We start from the raw sequence: 18,204 nt of genomic DNA, 5'->3' as shown, positions 1-18,204 counted from the left end.
CCTGGGCGATAGTCACATCACCGGACATGCGATAGTGTGGAAGGCAGAGAAGTGTGTACAATCCCACACAGCGCTGCCTACGGGAAGGGGGAGGGGGGCACAGGACATCTGCAGCCCTGTGTCTCACTCGCAGCGATCATCCTCCTGTAACAGCAGACACATCTCACTGAGCATCCCCCACCCCCTGCACATGTTCGGATGTAAACAGAGAGGAGAAGGAACCCGGGAGGAGGGAGGGAGATTTCACTGCCAGAGCCGTGCTGATGATCTGAGGTCTGTGTATTGTTATAGATACAGTAGAGAGGGGGGGCACAGTAACCGGGAAGAGCAAGTAGCACACATGATGGGGGGACGCAAGAGGATATGTATTGGGAGGTGCTTTGGGAGGAGAGAGCACAACCTGCTGCGATACTTCCCACCCAGTTCCCTACAGTAACATTAACCCTGTATGGTACAATCAGAAGGCTGCAGTACTGCCCTACATTACTTTTAACCCTGTATGGTCAGAAGGCTGCACGTTCCGCGTGCCTGTACAGTGCACAGTCACACGTCATTGGTTTGCTGTGCCACTGCTCACGGCGCTCACCGCTCAGTCACAGCCAAAATTCACAACATTCATCACTACTAAAAATGCGCGACGAAGAGGATCCGCCGCAAAAATATTGCAATATATATCGTGGGGAAAAAATATATCGCAATGTGATTTTTTTCAATATCGTTTAGCCCTAATTCATAGCATCTTTTTCCTTCTTCAGTATGACGGTAATTGAGGCCCTATTCCGTTAATATATTCTTTTAATTTAGGAATCAATCAATCTTTAACCACTTGCCGACTGCTTAACATCTTATATACGTCGGCAGTCAGCCCCTCACAGGCAAAGTGACGTAGTACTAGCTCTAGGGAGCGAGCGCGCGCCGCCGGATGCGCGCTCCGGCTCGCTGACGGAACCGCCCCCCCCCCCCCCCGCGCGCATGTGAGCAGCGGACCCGATGTCCGCCGCTCTTACGCGATCGTCGGTTACACCGGGAGAAAGGCAGGCGACTAATGTAAACAAAGCCGCCTGTCAATCTCCCTTGTGTAACAGCAGAGATCATACGGTCCTGCTATGTAGGACCGTAAATCTCTGCTGTTACATGAAAAGCCACATCCAATCACAGTTAGAAGCACGCCCCTAGGGACACACTTAACCCCTCCTTCTCCAATAAAGTTAATCCCTTTCCTGCCAGTGTCATTTTTACAGTAACAGTGCATATGTATAGCACTGATTACTGTAGTAATGTCAATGGTACCCCCAAAAGTGTCAAAAGTGTCAGTCAAGGGTCAGATCTGTCCGCCGCAATGTCGCAGTCCCGAAAAAAAACGCAGATCGCCGCCATTACTCGTTAAAAAAAAATAATAAAAAATGACAAAAATCTTTCCCTTAGTAAAACGCAATAACTTTTGCGCAAACCAATCACAATACGCTTTTTGCGATTTTTTTTCCAAACATATGTAGCAGAAAACAAATTGGCCTAAAATGTTAAATTTTGATTTTTACATTTTTTTGGGGGGGAATTTCATATAAAAAAATGGGAAAAATTTTATTTTTGCAAAATTGTCGCTCTTTGTTTATAGCGCATGATCAAAAAAATCGCACAGGTGATCAAATACCACCAAAAGAAAGCTCTGTTTGTGGGAAAAAAAGGACGTCAATTTAATTTGGGTACAGTATTGCACAACCGCGCAATTGTCCGTTAAAGTCACGCAGTGCCGAATCGCAAAATAGGCCCTGGTCAGGAAGGGGGTAAAATCTTCCGGGGCTTAAGTGGTTAAACCTTTTGTAGTAGTTCACTGTAAACCCGCCTGGCCCTGGACTCTTACCTGAACTAGTTTCTTTTAATACTTTACCTAGTTCTTACTCTGTAATCGGGTCTTCTGATCGAACTGTTCCTTCTGTACCTGGGGCAACTTCGCTTCTTTTAGATATTTTATGATTTTTTCTGTTCTCTCAGGGTCAGTCTTTCCCACCTCTTCTTTTTTGAATTTATACAATCTTCCATAATATTCTTGGAACACCTTCACTATTTCTATTGAAGAATACCTTATTTCTCCCCCTTTATCCCTTATCCTCTCTATAAAGTTAATTAATTTTTTCTTTACTGCCTTTGCTAATGTTTTCCCGATCTTATTACTCCATTGATCGTTCTCTTTTGGTATCTTATTTACCTCCTGTTTAATTTCCTGCTCTAGTAATATTTTTAGTTCATCTCTATTACTAGACTGTGATGAATCTCCACATTCTATGTTCTTTTATGCCCCTATTATAATTCAAATATCTCTTTTATTAACCTTTATTTGCTGACCTCTTTTTTCCTCTGGACTCCTTTCGCAATTAAAATCCCTCGTATGTAGGCCTTATGCGTTTCCCATAGTATATCTTTAGGGGTTTCTTTTTCATTTATCAGAAAATATAATTCCAGCTCATTTTTTATTTCCTCCTTCCATTTTTTTGTCCCTTAATAACTCTTCATTTATTCTCCAGATATTTGTTTTAGATTGCTCACCCGCTATTTTCAACTTTATTTTAAACAGGGGCGTGGTCCGACCATGATTTTATACCTATTTTTACTTGTTACACGGACTCTATCCCTCTATGTTCAATCAACAGGTAGTCGATCCTTGAATACGTCCCGCGGACTGCGGAGTAGAACGTATAATCCCGTTCTTCTGGATGTAACACTCGCCATGTATCGAAAAGTTGGGATTGGTACAATTTATTTTTTATTGTTCTTAAATGTAGTCTCTTACTCCTCTGTCCACTCGACGTACTATCCCTCTCCGGGTCTAAACAAAAATTAAAGTCTCCTCCCATTATTACCCACCCCTTCTTAAAGTCCGTTAATTTATCCAGGATCTTTCTTAAGTAGTTCAGGGGTTTATCATTCGGACAATATATATTCACTAGTGTAACCTCCTTACTCAATAGCTTCCCCTTCAGGAAAAGGAATCTCCCTTCAGGGTCCGCCAACCTCTCCTCTAGAGTAAATCTCAGCCCCCTGGACATTCCAATGGCCACTCCCTTTGATTTTTTTGTTGTAGAGTCCGAGTAGAACCATGTAGGGTGGTATTTTGTATATAATCTAATATTAGATGAATGTATTATATGGGTCTCCTGTAGGATTATTATGTTGGCTTCCATATTTTTTACTTCCCTAAGAATTTTTTTCCTTTTTTCCGGGGTATTTAATCCTCTGACATTACATTTTACTACATTTATGATTGACATCTAGAAAAATGTGTTGAACCCCATGTTCTCCAACTCTTCCTTATTTAACCTCTTCTTTCGGAGTGGGAGGGCATAGAGTTCAAGTCCCCACTTCCCTCTCAATATGTCCAATATATTAGTGTGTAAAATATCCTAAATATACAATTTTTCCCCCTTCCCCCCTCTCCCCTCCCCCCACTCTCCTCTACTCCCAATAGTTGGGTATCTGGGCCTTCTCCCTTTAGGCCCTGTTGATACACTTCCTCCTTCCTCGTATCAACTCTTACCCTAGGGTGAAGCTCTGGCAATGCTCGCCAGCCCTCCTGTTCTCCACTTGGGGACCTGTGTTAGATGCACCCCCAGACCTTCGGGTTGCCATCCATTACCTATGTTCCTTACTCAGTTCCTATCCTTTCTTCCCTCCCCAGCTCTGGGAAACCCAGAATCCTTATATTTTTTTCTTCCGTCCTTATTCTCTTGATCTTCTAATTTATATAGTATATTTCTCTGTACCAGATTCATCTTCCTTATTGCCTCCTCAAATACCTTTATCTCCTTCCCATATCCGACCGTTGTTTCTTCAACTTCTTCCACTCTTTTCAGCATTTGTCCCAGATCACCGTGTAAAGTTATCATTTCATTTTTAATTGATTGTTCCAATTTAGCAAACATCTCCATTATTTCTAGTTTTGTGGGTAGTTGGTCTTTTTATATTACCCTCTACCTCTCCTCTGACTTCCCGGTCTCTGTCCATCTGCGTGCTATTTTTGGGGGGGGGTTGAGGCTATTTTCTCCATTTATCCCTGATGGTTTCTGATTCCTAGTTTTCTTAATTCAGTATCTTGTTTTGATTTAAGGGTTGTTTGTCGTTCCTCCCCTGCATTTTCACGTTTTTTCAGGCGTCATGTACATCTTGATTGTCCCGGGGCTTGCACTTATTTTTGCGTTTTTTCCTCCCCCCATCTTTAGTAGATTTGTTTTTCATTTTAAATCCTATTCTTTTCCCCTCAATATAGATATGGACCAATATAAATGAAAATTTCACTCTGATTATCACAGGTGCTGGTTTGACTGTCTATGCTTCCACCTCCACTTATAATTTAATTCCTTATATCACATTATAAGGCTCAGGAAGTCTCATGAAATCAAATATAGTGGGGACTGTTTTTTATTCCAGATATTTCTAGAGAAATAAGTTTTTTTTTTTTTTTCACCTTTGTAGATGGAGGAGGGGGTCTCCCCTCTCTCCTTCTCCGGTCTCCCCTCTCATGGTGCCTGCTGGGAGCTGTAGTCTCCTCGGTCACCTTCCCCTCTGTTATTCCTATTTAGTCTCAGGCCAGTGCCTGGTTAGCTCAGTGTCCCATGGGAGGGGCGACATCTATGCGGCTCCAGCTGCCAGGCTCCAACATTCTCTGTACTGCCGACCTCCTCCTGGATCTTGGAGCCGTCGGTATCCTCCGGTGTCGGTGCCAAGGTATGTCGAAACAGCAATCTAGTGGCGGTGGAGTGGGGGGGGGGGGTCAGCCCTGTGAGCAGGCGGGATGGATCTCTGCAGCCGCATGGGTCTGCATTCTCAGCTCCTGGATGGGATCTCCCTGGCGTCTAGCATGCACCTGCTGCCGGCGCCATTAGCAGGCTCCTCCCCCCCTCCCCCCCGGCTCAATGCACTGATGCTCTGGGATGGCGAGTGGGAACCCCAGATCTACAAGTTCAACACTTAAATCCATGGGTTTACTAAGATGTATACAGCTGCAATAATTACCAAGGAGACCATAAATCATTGTCTATTTTCTACCCCGCATCCATTCTGTCTGCCATACCACCACATCAATCTACACTACAAGGATTCCAAACAAGAGCTTGCGTAGTTCATTGATTTATCCTGCTCTCCAGTAACTTTCTTCCCATTCAGGAGTTATGAGCAGACAGCTCATAACAGTCTGCAGGAGCCTGTCACTGCACCCATGACTTGTTGATCATAGGCACAATGCTCTGCAGGCTACTAAGAAGAAAAAATAAATAAAATGCACTAAAAATACTTTTTTTTTTTTTTTTAAAGATCACTTTAAGGCTATTTTTACTCTCAAATCCCAGTGCCAACCATATCTAAGCAATAACATGTAGAGAGTAATTTTATGTGAATGTTCACATAAGATGAATATAGGTATGCAACGCTGCTGTCAAACAGACCAGAATATTCAATACCCACCTTTGATTTTTCATTCTTAATCCTGTGGGCTTCATCAATAACTAAGTATCGCCAATTGAACTTCTTGAAAACAGACTTTTCCTTAATGAGCATTTCGTAAGATGTCACACAAACATCCCATTCACCTGGCAGAAGAACGTCTCTAACAAAGGCTGCCTATATAAAAAAATAAAAATGGTTTCAGCATCAAGAGGCTACATGCATCCAATGGACATAAAACAGGATGTTTTTTTTTTTTTTTTTTTTTTGTTTTTTTTATGCAATGACATAAGCTAATCCTTAAGGAAGGCAGCAATACTTACTCGTTGATCCTTGTCACCAATAAGACAAACTGCACGCAAAGATGGCACCCATCTTTTAAATTCACACATCCAATTGTGCAAGGTAGACTTTGGAACCAATACCATGTGAGGCCCAGGAATGCTCCTATAATGCTTCATATATCCAAGAAGACTAATGGTCTGTAGAGTCTTACCTAAACCCTAGGAGAAAAAGTTCTACATTAAAGTACATTTAGAATATGTAAACCCAACATTACATATTTCTGATATGTGCCTGCTGTACCATGTACTCGTGTAAGAAAACACTTGTTTCCGTGAGGACTGCAATTAGACACAGAAAGCAAACACTTAACCTTCCCCTACTCAAAATGCAAAAAAAGTTTGGGCTTTAGATATACAGTACTGTGCAAAAGTTTTAGGCAGGTGTGAAAAAAATGCTGTAAATTAAGAATGCTTTCAGAAAAGTGTTCGCTTATTTTTATCAATTAACAAAAACGGAAATAAAATGAACAGAAGAGAATTCCTAATCTAATTTTGATGTAATTACCCTTTGCCTTCAAAATCGCATCAATTTTAGGTACACTTGCACACAGTTTTTAAAGGAACTTGGCAGGTAGATTGTTCCAAACATCTTGGAGAACTAACCACAGATCTTCTGTGGATGTAGGCTGCCTCAATTCCTTCTATTTATGTAATCCCAAAACAGACTCGATGTTGAGATCAGGGCTCTGTGCGGGCCAAACCCATCATTTCCAGAACTCCTGGTTCTTTATGCTGAAGATCGTTCTTAACATTAATAGCGATGCACTGAAATATCAGCCGAAAATAGGGTTTTCAGCGGTGTAGCGAAAAAGAAAAAAAAAAGGCCGATAACCGCTGCTGAAAACTAATGATTTTGCCTTGTTTTTAAAAAAAAAAAAAAATGCATAAAAAAAACAGCGAGTGCATTTTTAATGCATTTCAATGGGGAGGTACGTTTTTGGTTCACTTTTTTCTAACCAGTTATGCATCAAAAATGCAGCAAGCAGGATTTTTAACACCGCTTAAAAAAAAGGTGCCAATAATGGCTGACAAATTCAGAATTAAAAAAGTCTAATATAATCTAATACAATTTATAAAATGCTGCACCCTGTGCTGACCGCTTTCTGTGTGATGATTTTACACAAAGCGGTCACAGATCAAAGCACCACTGTCCGTTGCATCAACATCTGCACCAGTGCACAAACATCTGCCCCAGTGTCCCACCAATAATTAAAAACTTTCAAGCGCTCCGTCCCCCTGCTGTGCAAAGGCAAGCACACATGTTGGTCCTGTACGCACAGGTAAACAGCGATAGCCCCACACGTGGGGTATCGTCGCCATCAGAGCGAGAGCAGTAATTCTACCACAAGACCCCTCCTGTGTAACTCTAAAATGGTAATCAATAAAAGGCTTATTAAAGCATCACCTTTGAAGATTTTTAAATATCGAAGTTTAGCGTGTGTGCAATTTTAAAGCATGACGTTTGGTATCCATTTACCCAGGGCAACACCATATTTTAGATTTTAACAAAAATGTGGTTATGATAAGGTCTTCGTGTGCATTGAACTTCATTAAATTGTATTTATGCGTTCGAAAAACTGCTGCGCAAATAGTGACATAAGAATTTGCAAAACTCACCATTTCTCTAGCGCCTCTGCTAGAAAAATATAACGATTGGGGGTTATTTACTAGCAAAATTACTAAATTTTACCTTAAAAACAAAAAGTGTGGCAGGCGCATGCGCAGGACTTCCAAGATGGATGCCTAAGCTCGGAGCTCAGGCCTTTCCAGCCCTGCATCAGCTAACAGCCCAAACATCTCCTCCCGGGCTCGTTTGACAGCACAGCTGCCAAGGAACAATCCCATGTACCCGGGATTGGTCAGGAGAGACCTGTCCCCATAACCCAGCCCGAGAAGCCACCAAGATGGTGCCCAGAGCTTAACATGAGGAGGGAGAGACAGAGGCAGGTGCAGGGACACCACAAGCCAATCCACCACCTGGGCATAAAGTAATTCTCCCCCTCAACTACTATCACCAGCATCCAGTCTCCCTACTAGAAAGAACACTGGATTAGCTGACAACATTACCAGTGAGACACACAGTTGTTAGTCCAGCAATGTCAAACATACTAGACCCCAATTCTCCTGCTAACCCGATAGACTTTCACATTATGATGAATACCTTCTCTATAATGCTTTCCAGAGGGCTGGCCCAAACAGCAGCCCAAATACCTCCACCATACAAGCTTAACTACAAAACCTAGGCCCCAGGATTAAGGCCATTGAACAAAAAGCAGAACAGTCTTTGGGAAGAACCAAAATACAGCCCGTATACAAGATTAAATTAGACACAGCTCTCTCCAAAATTGAGGACCTTGAAAAATCGATCCAGGCGCAATAATATTCAGATTAGGAGGCTACCTGAAACAATTACAGTCCAGGTCTTTGCAGACTTATCGCCTTTCACCATACAACGGGGGAGATCATTGAAACCCCTTCTCCAGGTGTAATCCCAAAAATCTATCAAGTATTGGTGGTCATTTCTTTTTAGTCTTTCCCTTTTCATACAGAAACAAAAAACGCACAGCTTCTCTAGTTTCCATGATGGGCAACGTCTGCTGTTCCAGCTCAACCTTATCTCCTTGAAATCATCCTCAACCTCAAGCCACAAGAATGTTGGTTCTGCCAAACGACACTCACCGCAGACCTCTATTAATCCAATCTGATGAAAACAATCCGAAAGACCCAAGGACTCGCACCCGCCATGACCTCCAAGACTTCCTATCTTTTGCCTATTTTTTCTCAACAATTTTCCCATGAGTTTGGTATTCAGGGGCTCCAATCTTTTTTTTGGTGATATTAGACCATACATTGGTCATACTGCAGAGAGGCAGCGGTTCACTTGTTCAGTGTCAGTCTCTGTTCCATACTATGTTTAGTCCTTTGAAGACCTAGTCCTCTGCTTGCCCGGGAGGTGCCAGGACTTGGGCGAAGTCTGGCCTCCGACGTCAGTCTCTGGACCCATCCTGACGGAGATTTGAATTGGTCAAGATTTTACATTTGCACTTGTCTATTTGGGCTCCGGCTACCCCATCATTACAAGTTTTCCCTTAGGCATGGAGACAATGCCATGCTTTAATGATCCCCTGCCCTGGGGAGTAAGGGGGGGGGGGTTTGCATCCTTATTTTGGGGTACCTCTTTCCTCTCGACTTCCCACTGGCTCTAGAAACCCTCGGGGGGTCTGGAAGGAATGGGGTCTTCACTCAGTTCTCAACTTCAGGTCACTCCAACACAGACGGGCCTTCCAATATTTTCCATTTTTAATGGCATCAGTTGCTATGCGCCTCCCTTTGTCTCTAGGTGCTAAATGTGGGAGCACTTGGGGAGTGGATGTAGGTCTATTCTTAGGGCAGACTTTTTCATTGTCAAATGTTGGAATGGGAGCTGGGTTTAGGGCCCCTTTATCTCCTTGGCGGGGGGGGGTCAATGATAGTTTTTACCTGTGACCTTTCCGGTTCTGTCTTCCAGTTTGTTCTCTCTCTTTTCTTCTCATTTCACTTTTTTTCTTTATCAGGCACCAAGGAGACTCCACAAGTGTAACACCTGAGACTGGTATCTCACGTTCTTCCTCACCATGGTGGTCCTCAATAGAGGTTTTAAGGAGGTAGGTCTCTACTCAGTGATGCATGTTCCATTCTCCCCGATCCATGGCCTCAACTAAAGGACACTCCGCACCTATCAGAGTAACCTCACGTTAACGTGTAGGGCTTTAATTCACCACTGAAACGCCGCAAATATTTACAACACTCCCATTCTTAGCATCTTGAAGTACTTATTTTATAGGAAACCCATTTCCCCAAACAATATAGCCCTAAATTTTTGCATTCTAAATTCCCCAATTTCTACTTGGCTAATGCTTCAGACAAAAAAAAAGGTGCAGCGCAAATCACATTCAACAGAGATAAATTACAATAGCAGCAACATTTACAACATTTCTTCACACCCGCCTAAAAGTTTTAACAAACTTACAGCAGAACATAACTGATTTACATAAAGTCTAAAAAAAAAAAAAAAAATTACAAAAAAAATTACAAATTACTTAAGGTTTTAAACATTTTAAAAAGAAAAACAAATCTTCCTAAAGCAAATTGGCAGGCAATTGTTTGCTACCCTATACTATTTTAGACTTTAATGCCATTTAAAAGGGCTGTATTGATAAGTTTGTGCACAGGATTTCCAAAATGTTCCTTTTCCAGTCATTGGTTCACTGCTCTCAAAGGTCTGCACAATGTAGTGTAGAAATTCACATTTTCAAATTAAAAGAAATTCTGATTTCTTATTTACAAGCCTTAAATCAATTTATATGGCTTTGATTGAAACTATGCAAAACAAAATGGTCAGGGGATAGTAGCGTCTGGATTAGAAAATTATCAACTGAACATTTTTGGGCAAAAAAAATGGTCCACATACAGTCAGGTCCATAAATATTGGGACATCAACACAATTCCAATCTTTTTGGCTCTATACACCACCCCAATGGATTTGAAATGAAAGAAGATGTGCTTTAACTGCAGACTTTCAGCTTTAATCTGAGGGTATTTAAATCCAAATCATGTGAACGGTGTAGGAATTACAACAGTTTGTATATGTGCCTCCCACTTTTTCAGGGACCAAAAGTAATGGGACAGACTAACAATCATAAATCAAACTTTCACTTTTTAATACTTGGTTGCAAATCCTTTGGAGTCAATTACAGCCTGAAGTCTAGAATGCATAGCCATCACCAGACGCTGGGTTTCATCCCTGGTGATGCTCCGCCAGGCCTCTACTGCAACTGTCTTCAGTTCCTGCTTGTTCTTTGGGCATTTTCCCTTCAGTTTTGTCTTCAGCAAGTGAAATGCATGCTCAATCGGATTCAGGTCAGGTGATTGACTTGGCCATTGCATAGCATTCCACTTCTTTCCCTTAAAAAACTCTTTGGTTGCTTTCGCAGTATGCTTCAGGTCATTGTCCATCTGCACTGTGTAGCGCCGTCCAATGAGTTCTGAAGCATTTACCTGAATATGAGCAGATAATATACCCAACACTTCAGAATTCATCCTGCTGCTTTTGTCAGCAGTCACATCATCAATAAATACAAGAGAACCAGTTCCATTAGCAGCCATACATGCCCACGCCATGACACTACCACCACCATGCTTCACTGATGAGGTGGCATTGCTTTGGATCATGTTGCAGTTCCTTTCCTTCTCCATACTCTTCTCTTCCCATCACTCTGGTACAAGTTGATCTTGGTCTCACCTGTCCATAGGATGTTGTTCCAGAACTGTGAAGGCTTTTTTAGATGTTTGGCAAACTCTAATCTGGCCTTCCTGTTTTTGAGGCTCACCAATGGTTTACATCTTGTGGTGAACCCTCTGTATTCACTCTGGTGAAATCTTCTCTTGATTGTTGACTTTGACACACATTCACCTACCTCCTGGAGAGTGTTCTTGATCTGGCCAGCTGTTGTGAAGGGTGTTATCTTCACCAGTGAAAGAATTCTTCGGTCATCCACCACAGTTGTTTTCTGTGGTCTTCTGGGTCTTTTGGTGCTGCTGAGCTCACTGGTGTGTTCTTTTTAACCACTTACCGCATAGTAACGTACCGGTACGTCGGTACACTTTGCGGGGTTATACCGGGATGATGCCTCTAGCTAGAGGCATCATCCCGGTACCGTGGTTTGAAGCCGACGGTCGGCTTTCCGTCCGTAACGATCGATGCGGCTCGGGAGCCGCTCGATCGTTACCCGGGGGGGGCGGGAGGGGACGTCCCCTCCCGTAGCTTTGCTGGGGGCTCCCGTCCCACCGGGAGCCCCGAGCACCCAGCCGGCACGTCTGCCGGCTGGATGGAGTACCGATGAATGCCGGAAACGGCATCGATCGGGTCTCTGATGACGTAACCCGGAGGCGGCGTCCATGACGTCACTTCCGGGTTACTGTGCTGCAAAAGGCGGCAGTTTTGAAAAACGGTTGTATGCAAAAATGCCATTTTTGGCGTTTTGCATACAGGGAAGTGTAGTGGAGGGGTCTAGGGTCTTTTAGACCCTCGATCCCTCCATAAAGAGTACCTGTCACTGCATATTGGTGTCACAAGGGATGTTTACATTGCTTGTGACAGCAATAAAAGTGATCAGATTTTTTTTTTTTTTAAAAAACCTGTAATAAAGTTTTAAAAAAATAAAAAATAGGAAAAAAAAATAAATTTAGCCGCCCCCGTCACCGTTAGCTCGCGCACGAAAAAAAACGTATACGCAAGTCGAGCCGCGAATGAAATCGCTGTTCAAACCCCACATGTGAGCATGTGAGGTATCACCGCGATCGCCAGAGCGTGGGCATTAATTAAAAAAGAGCTACACTAACTATAACCTGGTAACCGTTAAATTTAAAGCGTCGCAGATTGAGATCTCTATTGACCGTAGTTTGTCGCCATCCCACGGGGGGGGGGGGGGGGGGCGCAATTTTAAACCGTAACATGTTGGGTATCTATTTACTCGGTGTGACATCATCTTTCACAATATACAAAAAAAAATGGGCTAACTTTACTGTTTAGTATTTTTTAAATGCAGTGAAATGTGATTTTTCAAATTTTTTCCAAAAAAAAAAAAAATGGTGTTTTAAAGACCGATGCGCAAATACCGCGTGACACAAAATTTTGCAATGACCGATATTTTATTCTCCAGAGTCTTTGCTAAAAAATATATATATAATGTTTGGGGGTTCCAAGTAGTTTTCTAGGAAAAAATACTGGTTTTAACTTGTAAACAAAAAGTGTCCGAAATAGGGCTGGGGCTTAAAGCGGAGTTCCGGGCACAGATGTCATTTTTTAATAAACATACCCCCGGGACAGTCAGGGCTAGCACATTCCACAATGGCTAGCCTCTGATCTGTCCCGGTTCGCACTTACCTGCAAGAAGAAATACTTACTTATAAAATTTCTTCCACAGCGTTTCCATCTCTCTTGTGGGCAGCTGAAGCCGGCGCGGTCCTCTTCTGTGTCTTCTTCCGCGTCTTGTCCCAGAATGCGCCTGCATCGGCCCCTCTCGTCACTTCCGGTGCGGCGCCGCATTCCTAAACAGCTTCTGGGCATGCCCAGAAGCTGTTTAGCAGGGAAATGCGGCGTCGCCCGGAAGTGATGAGCGGGGCCGGTGCCGTCGCATTGATTCCTGGGAGCGATGACGTTTAGCTCCCAGGAATCATCGCAGCGCAGGAAGCGACAGCGGAGCCGCGGCGATGAGGGAGGAAGTACCCTGAGGTGAGTATTTACGATCATCAATTACAAGGTGAGTTGTTAAAAAATTTTTCCAATTTCTTTTCAGGTTATGTTGAACTAAGGACGGGCACAAAAAAAAAAAAAATATCGTTTTTGTGCCCGGAACTCCGCTTTAAGTGGTTAAGGAGGTTTCAAACAGTTGATTTGGCCACACCTAATGTTTTTGCTATCTCTCTGATGGGTTTGTTTTGTTTTTTCAGCCTAATGATGGCTTGCTTCACTGATAGTGACAGCTTTTTGGATCTCACATTGAGAGTTGACAGCAACAGATTCCAAATGCAAATCGCACACTTGAAATTAACTCTGGACCTTTTATCTGCTCCTTGTAAATGGTATAATGAGGGAACAACACACCTGGCCATGGAACAGCTGAGCAGCCAATTGTCCCATTACTTTTGGTCCCTTAAAAAGTGGGAGGCACATATACAAACTGTTGTAATTCCTACACCTTTCACCTGATGTGGATGTAAATACCCTCAAATTAAAGCTGAAAGTCTGCAGTGAAAGCACATCCTGTTTCATTTCAAATCCATTGTGGTGGTGTATAGAGTCAAAAAGATTAGAATTGTGTCGATGTCCCAATATTTATGGACCTGATTGTATATTTCAACTGTATATAGCCGTCCTCCACCTACACTATAAACAATGTTTGGAAACCAAATTAATTTACCCACAGAAAATCCTTAAGTGTAAGTCCAGGCAAAAACCAACGAATGCTAAACCTGCTCTCTGCCACATTCTAACCCTAATCTATCTAACCCTGTAAAGCAAAAAAACGCTGTACTTACCTATTCTGCAGCCGATCCGGTTTCCAGCAGCAGATGTTGTGTGCAGGAGAGGACCAACAACAGCTGTGAAAAGCCTGGGAAGGGACATCACCCATAATGTTACTATGGGGCATCAGTTGTTGGCTGCCACTGCTGCACCCGCCTCAACACTGAAGCTGCCGCTGATGCTGGGCAAGGATTGGCTGCAAAATAGACAAGTATAGCGATTTTTGCTTAACAGGGTTAGAGCAATTAGGTTTAGAATGTGGCAGAGAGCAGGTTTAGCGTTCGTTAGGTTTTGCCTGAACTTCCACTTAAGGTTTGATAAATGGTAGAAACCACTTGTTAAACAACCCATAAAAATGAAGAAATGCCATTTTTGCACTTACCATTTCATCAGCCAGAATGCCATTTATTCCATTTTCATATAATGAGATCAGCCAATTCAAGCCTCTGACTTGATAGTCTCTTAATGTGCCACCTTTTACATCTGCATGACAAAATAAAATTCAAGAGGTTTTTCTAATCTCAGACAAACTAAGCGGAAATTTGCCATTCATAAAACAGAGAATCTTTTTGACACCATTACCTTCCCAATTTAGAGCAAAGTGACAAGAGTCTGCATAAAGCCTTCCTCTACTTTATACTTCACCTTTGTGATCTATGGTTTGTTACAAAAACTGAAGCTTTACCTAAATGGGGAAGGTTTAGGACTAGAAGGGGATTTTCCTGTCTTTTGCCAGTAGCCAATCACCTGAAGGTGACAGTATAACAATGTCATAATGAAGAGGAGGATTCAGTGGATCTTGCGATGTTCTCCAAAAAGGATTTATACAGGTGAAACAAATCTAATTTTCTTTATTGTACATCCCAGGACAGGGAATTTTTTATCTTCATTACAAAAGGGATGTCCCGTCCCAAAGCACTGAATATGGAGGGCAACAAGCCAACAGGCCCCAAAACAAGTAAATCAGAATGTGTTAGAACCTCATGCAGCATCCTGAACGGGCTAACCAAAGACAGATAGCCTAGGAGTCACAGTCCTGGTAGAATGAGTGGTCACTCAAAATGGTGTAAATTCTAACCCACAAGCCTGAGAAATAAGCTGCTGAATCCATCATGAGATGGTAGATTTGGAAGTTGTGTAACCCTTCCTTTGTCATTCAGGAAGCAAAAAGTGGAAATTGAACAGCAGCAGTCGACTTCAGGTAACACCTTATGAGAACCAAATCCAAGGCACGAACAGCCTCGTCCCTCAGTGTCTGAGGCTTAGGGCAGAAGAACAGTAACATGATATCCTGGTTGAGATGGAATGAAGAAACCCCTTAAAGGGCAAAATGTTTGGCATAGGCCGTAAAACCACCCGGTCATGGTTGAGCACAGAAACAAACAGTTCCTTAAAAAAAGAAGCCAAATTCCGAAACTCTGCAAGCCAAGGTATTAGCAAACCGAAAAATAACCCGAGTCATAAGGACTATATCCCGGGTGGGTTCAAATAAGTATCAAGTGAGGTCCCAGAGTCAACGGGACCAGTGAAAACGCGTAAAATGCCTTGCCGAAAGGCCCGAAACCAAATTGTGTGAAGCAATTAAGGTAAAAATCTGACCTTTGATAGTACTAATTGCTAGAACCTTATCCACTCCAGAGTGGAAAAGCGCCAAAAACGTTTTGCCAACCATACTTGCAAGGGTGAAAACCCTGAGCCTAATACTAGGCAAAATAAGACTTCCAAATCCTGTTGTAAATATTTCTGAAGGTCACCTTCCTAGACCTCCGCAGTATGGGAATGACCAAATCAGAGATGCTCCTGTTCATTAAAACACCGGTTTCACCAAAACCAGTGACGGTAAAGGAGGATGGAAGATGGAACATTGTGAAGTAGGTCTGGTGGGTCAACATGTTCACATGGCAGGAATACCTCGGTCACGCTGGGGTGATCAGAATCAGGAAAATTCCTTCCACTCGAATTCTGCAACGCAAAGGTAGAAGCTGTAGCAGCGGGAGGGCTAAGATTAGGGAGAATTGGTTCCACACTGTTACCAGCGCATCCACCGCAAACACTCAAAAGGATCCCTGGTCCTGGAAACAAACCTGTGCAGCTTGACATTGAACCTGGACCCCAGAAGATCCACATACAGAGTTCCCCACCGTCTGAAGAGCTCAACACCTATGGATGAAGAGACCACTTTCCCGGAGACAGTTTTTGACAGCCGAGAAAATCCACCTGCCAAGTTCACATGCCCTAGAATGTGGACAGTCAGCAGGGTGGAACATGGAGATCAACTTGCGCCTACGCTGTCCGACTTTTGGTGCCTCCTTGATTTATGTATGGCGTTGTCCACCAAGTGAACCCTTCGCAAAGGCTTTAACTGCACTGATCAATGTAGTAGGGTAAGGCAAATTGCTCTCAATCATCTACCACAATACACAATCCACGGCAAGGTGGAATGATAGGAATGTTAAGGAAAGCATCTTAAATACCCACAGATGGCAGAAAAATTCCCTGCTGGAGAAAGATCACAGACCTCACCATTTCTATTCAGAATTGTTACACCCAGAGAAGCTCGAGTCTAGGGTTCAAGATGGGATTGATCATCACTTTTCGGTTTCAGAACCATGGGAAGGTTTGAGTATAAAAACTGCAAAACCTTTCACCTTCTGGAATCCGAATCATCACTAACTGAAAATATGATAAAGAGCCTGTAAGAGTCCAAACGTTTTTGAAACCATTAGAAACCATGAAATTTCAGCTTGTAGCCATGAGTGCCCTGCCAAATCTCAGTGAAGGCCTGCAAACATTCTCCCACCAGTGCGATTGTTGAGATGCCCCTTCATTGTAAACAGGACTTGTCCCTTGGCGTAGAGGGCTTTGAAGAACATGATTTTTTGCAGAACTGGGAATGGCGTTTGGGCTTGGAGCCTTAGAGTGGTGAAAGGAATGCTGCTTTGGAAGCAGAGGGAGCTGCATGTTTTTGAACTTTTTAAGTGGTAACTGACTACTCTTACCGGCAAGTTTTCCGGTTGTAATCATCCAAAGCAGGACCAAACGCTCCCCTTGAAAAGGTAAAATATTTTACATGCGTGCAGTGTAATTTCACTGACCAGCACTTCAGCCTTATGATCCTTTGCATGTGTATTGACAAAAACCCTACACTAGAAAGTTGCTGGATTGAATCCTTCAAGGCATTCACTGAAGCTAAAAGCATCTGAAAATTCTTCCAGGTTTCTGCTCGTTTTAGATAGGATTCCTCACTCATCACTCAACAAGCCCAAACTTTACAGTGGCTCTTAAGGTAGGTGTTTTTTTTCCCTTTAATCCTAATGCATTCTATGCAATAATAAAAATCCGTGCGCTGTAGCCCCCCTAATACTTACCTGAGCCCCATCTCGATCTTCGGCTGTCTGGGACTCTCTCTGTCTGGGACCCTCTTACACACAGAAGCGGGCACCATTGGCTCCCGCTGCTGTCAGTCAGTAAGCCAATGAGGAAAGCAGGGGCAGGGCCGAGTCACAGCTCGGCAAGAGGGAGGGATCAGGAGCACCAGCAGGGGACTCGAGTAGAGGAGGATCCGCGCTGCTCTGTGCAAAACCTCTGCACAGCGACAGGTATGACATGTTTTTATTTAAAAACAAAATAAGACTTCTCACTTTAAAAAAAAACTTTGGCACAAGCCTAAAGCCACAATTACTGGTTCTAAAGCTGCTCCCACTAAACAAATGAATGAGGATTTCGGTAAGGCCCCCAGACATTTGTTCAGGGCATCTTTGAATAGGACCCATATTGAGGGTCTTATTGAGATAAGAAACTGCTGGATACACTGTAGGCACACTCCATTACTTGGTGAACTCCCTTTCCACTGGGTACTGCTGAAAGAACCTTTTCCAAACATTTTTTGATAGCGAATTAATTCTTTATTACTCATGCACATGAAAGATTCTCCTGCAGTGAATGTTTGTGAATATCAGATTCACTTCTTTAAAAACATACCCCCAGGTGTTTTGCTTGCGAATGTGATGAAGCACCAGGAAAATTAGTACAAAATGGTCGAGGGGAAGGATTTACACAGGCCCTGCACTTTGCTCTGACTGGGCAAAGTGACAGCATCCCGAAGGACAAGCACACAAAGAATAAGCCCTATTTAATAATGTATGCACACGAAAAAGATAAAAACGAAAGCAATGGGAATCTAATTACCTAATGTTAGGTGTCACAGTTAAGGCTCAATGTTTAACTCATGAAAGTTATCCATTACTATGTTGTAGTGTAATAAGCCTTATACCTTCCAGATCTGGTCAGTGACACCCTCCAGAGCTACACAGACACCGCTGCTGTGACAGAAAACAACATTAGGATTTACAATATGAATTT

General features: G+C 42.9%; 1 protein-coding gene across 1 annotated transcript in view; it reads right to left on the bottom strand.

The window, feature by feature from the left end:
- SMARCA5 (SNF2 related chromatin remodeling ATPase 5) overlaps positions 1-18,204 on the bottom strand; it is a 166,567-nt gene that overhangs the window by 102,885 nt on the left and 45,478 nt on the right. Inside the window, exons 5-7 of the mRNA XM_082273714.1 lie at positions 14,225-14,325; positions 5,757-5,936; positions 5,455-5,610 (exon numbers count right to left, since the gene is read on the bottom strand). Of these exons, the coding sequence (XP_082129840.1) occupies positions 5,455-5,610; positions 5,757-5,936; positions 14,225-14,325 (437 nt within the window). The remainder of the gene's footprint in view (positions 1-5,454; positions 5,611-5,756; positions 5,937-14,224; positions 14,326-18,204) is intronic.

The sequence above is a fragment of the Pelophylax lessonae genome (genome assembly GCF_965119305.1).
Source record: "Pelophylax lessonae genome assembly, chromosome: 1".
Lineage (NCBI taxonomy): Eukaryota > Metazoa > Chordata > Amphibia > Anura > Ranidae > Pelophylax > Pelophylax lessonae.
The sequence above is the reverse complement of the archived record's forward strand: the minus strand, read 5'-3'. Positions and strand labels throughout refer to the sequence as shown.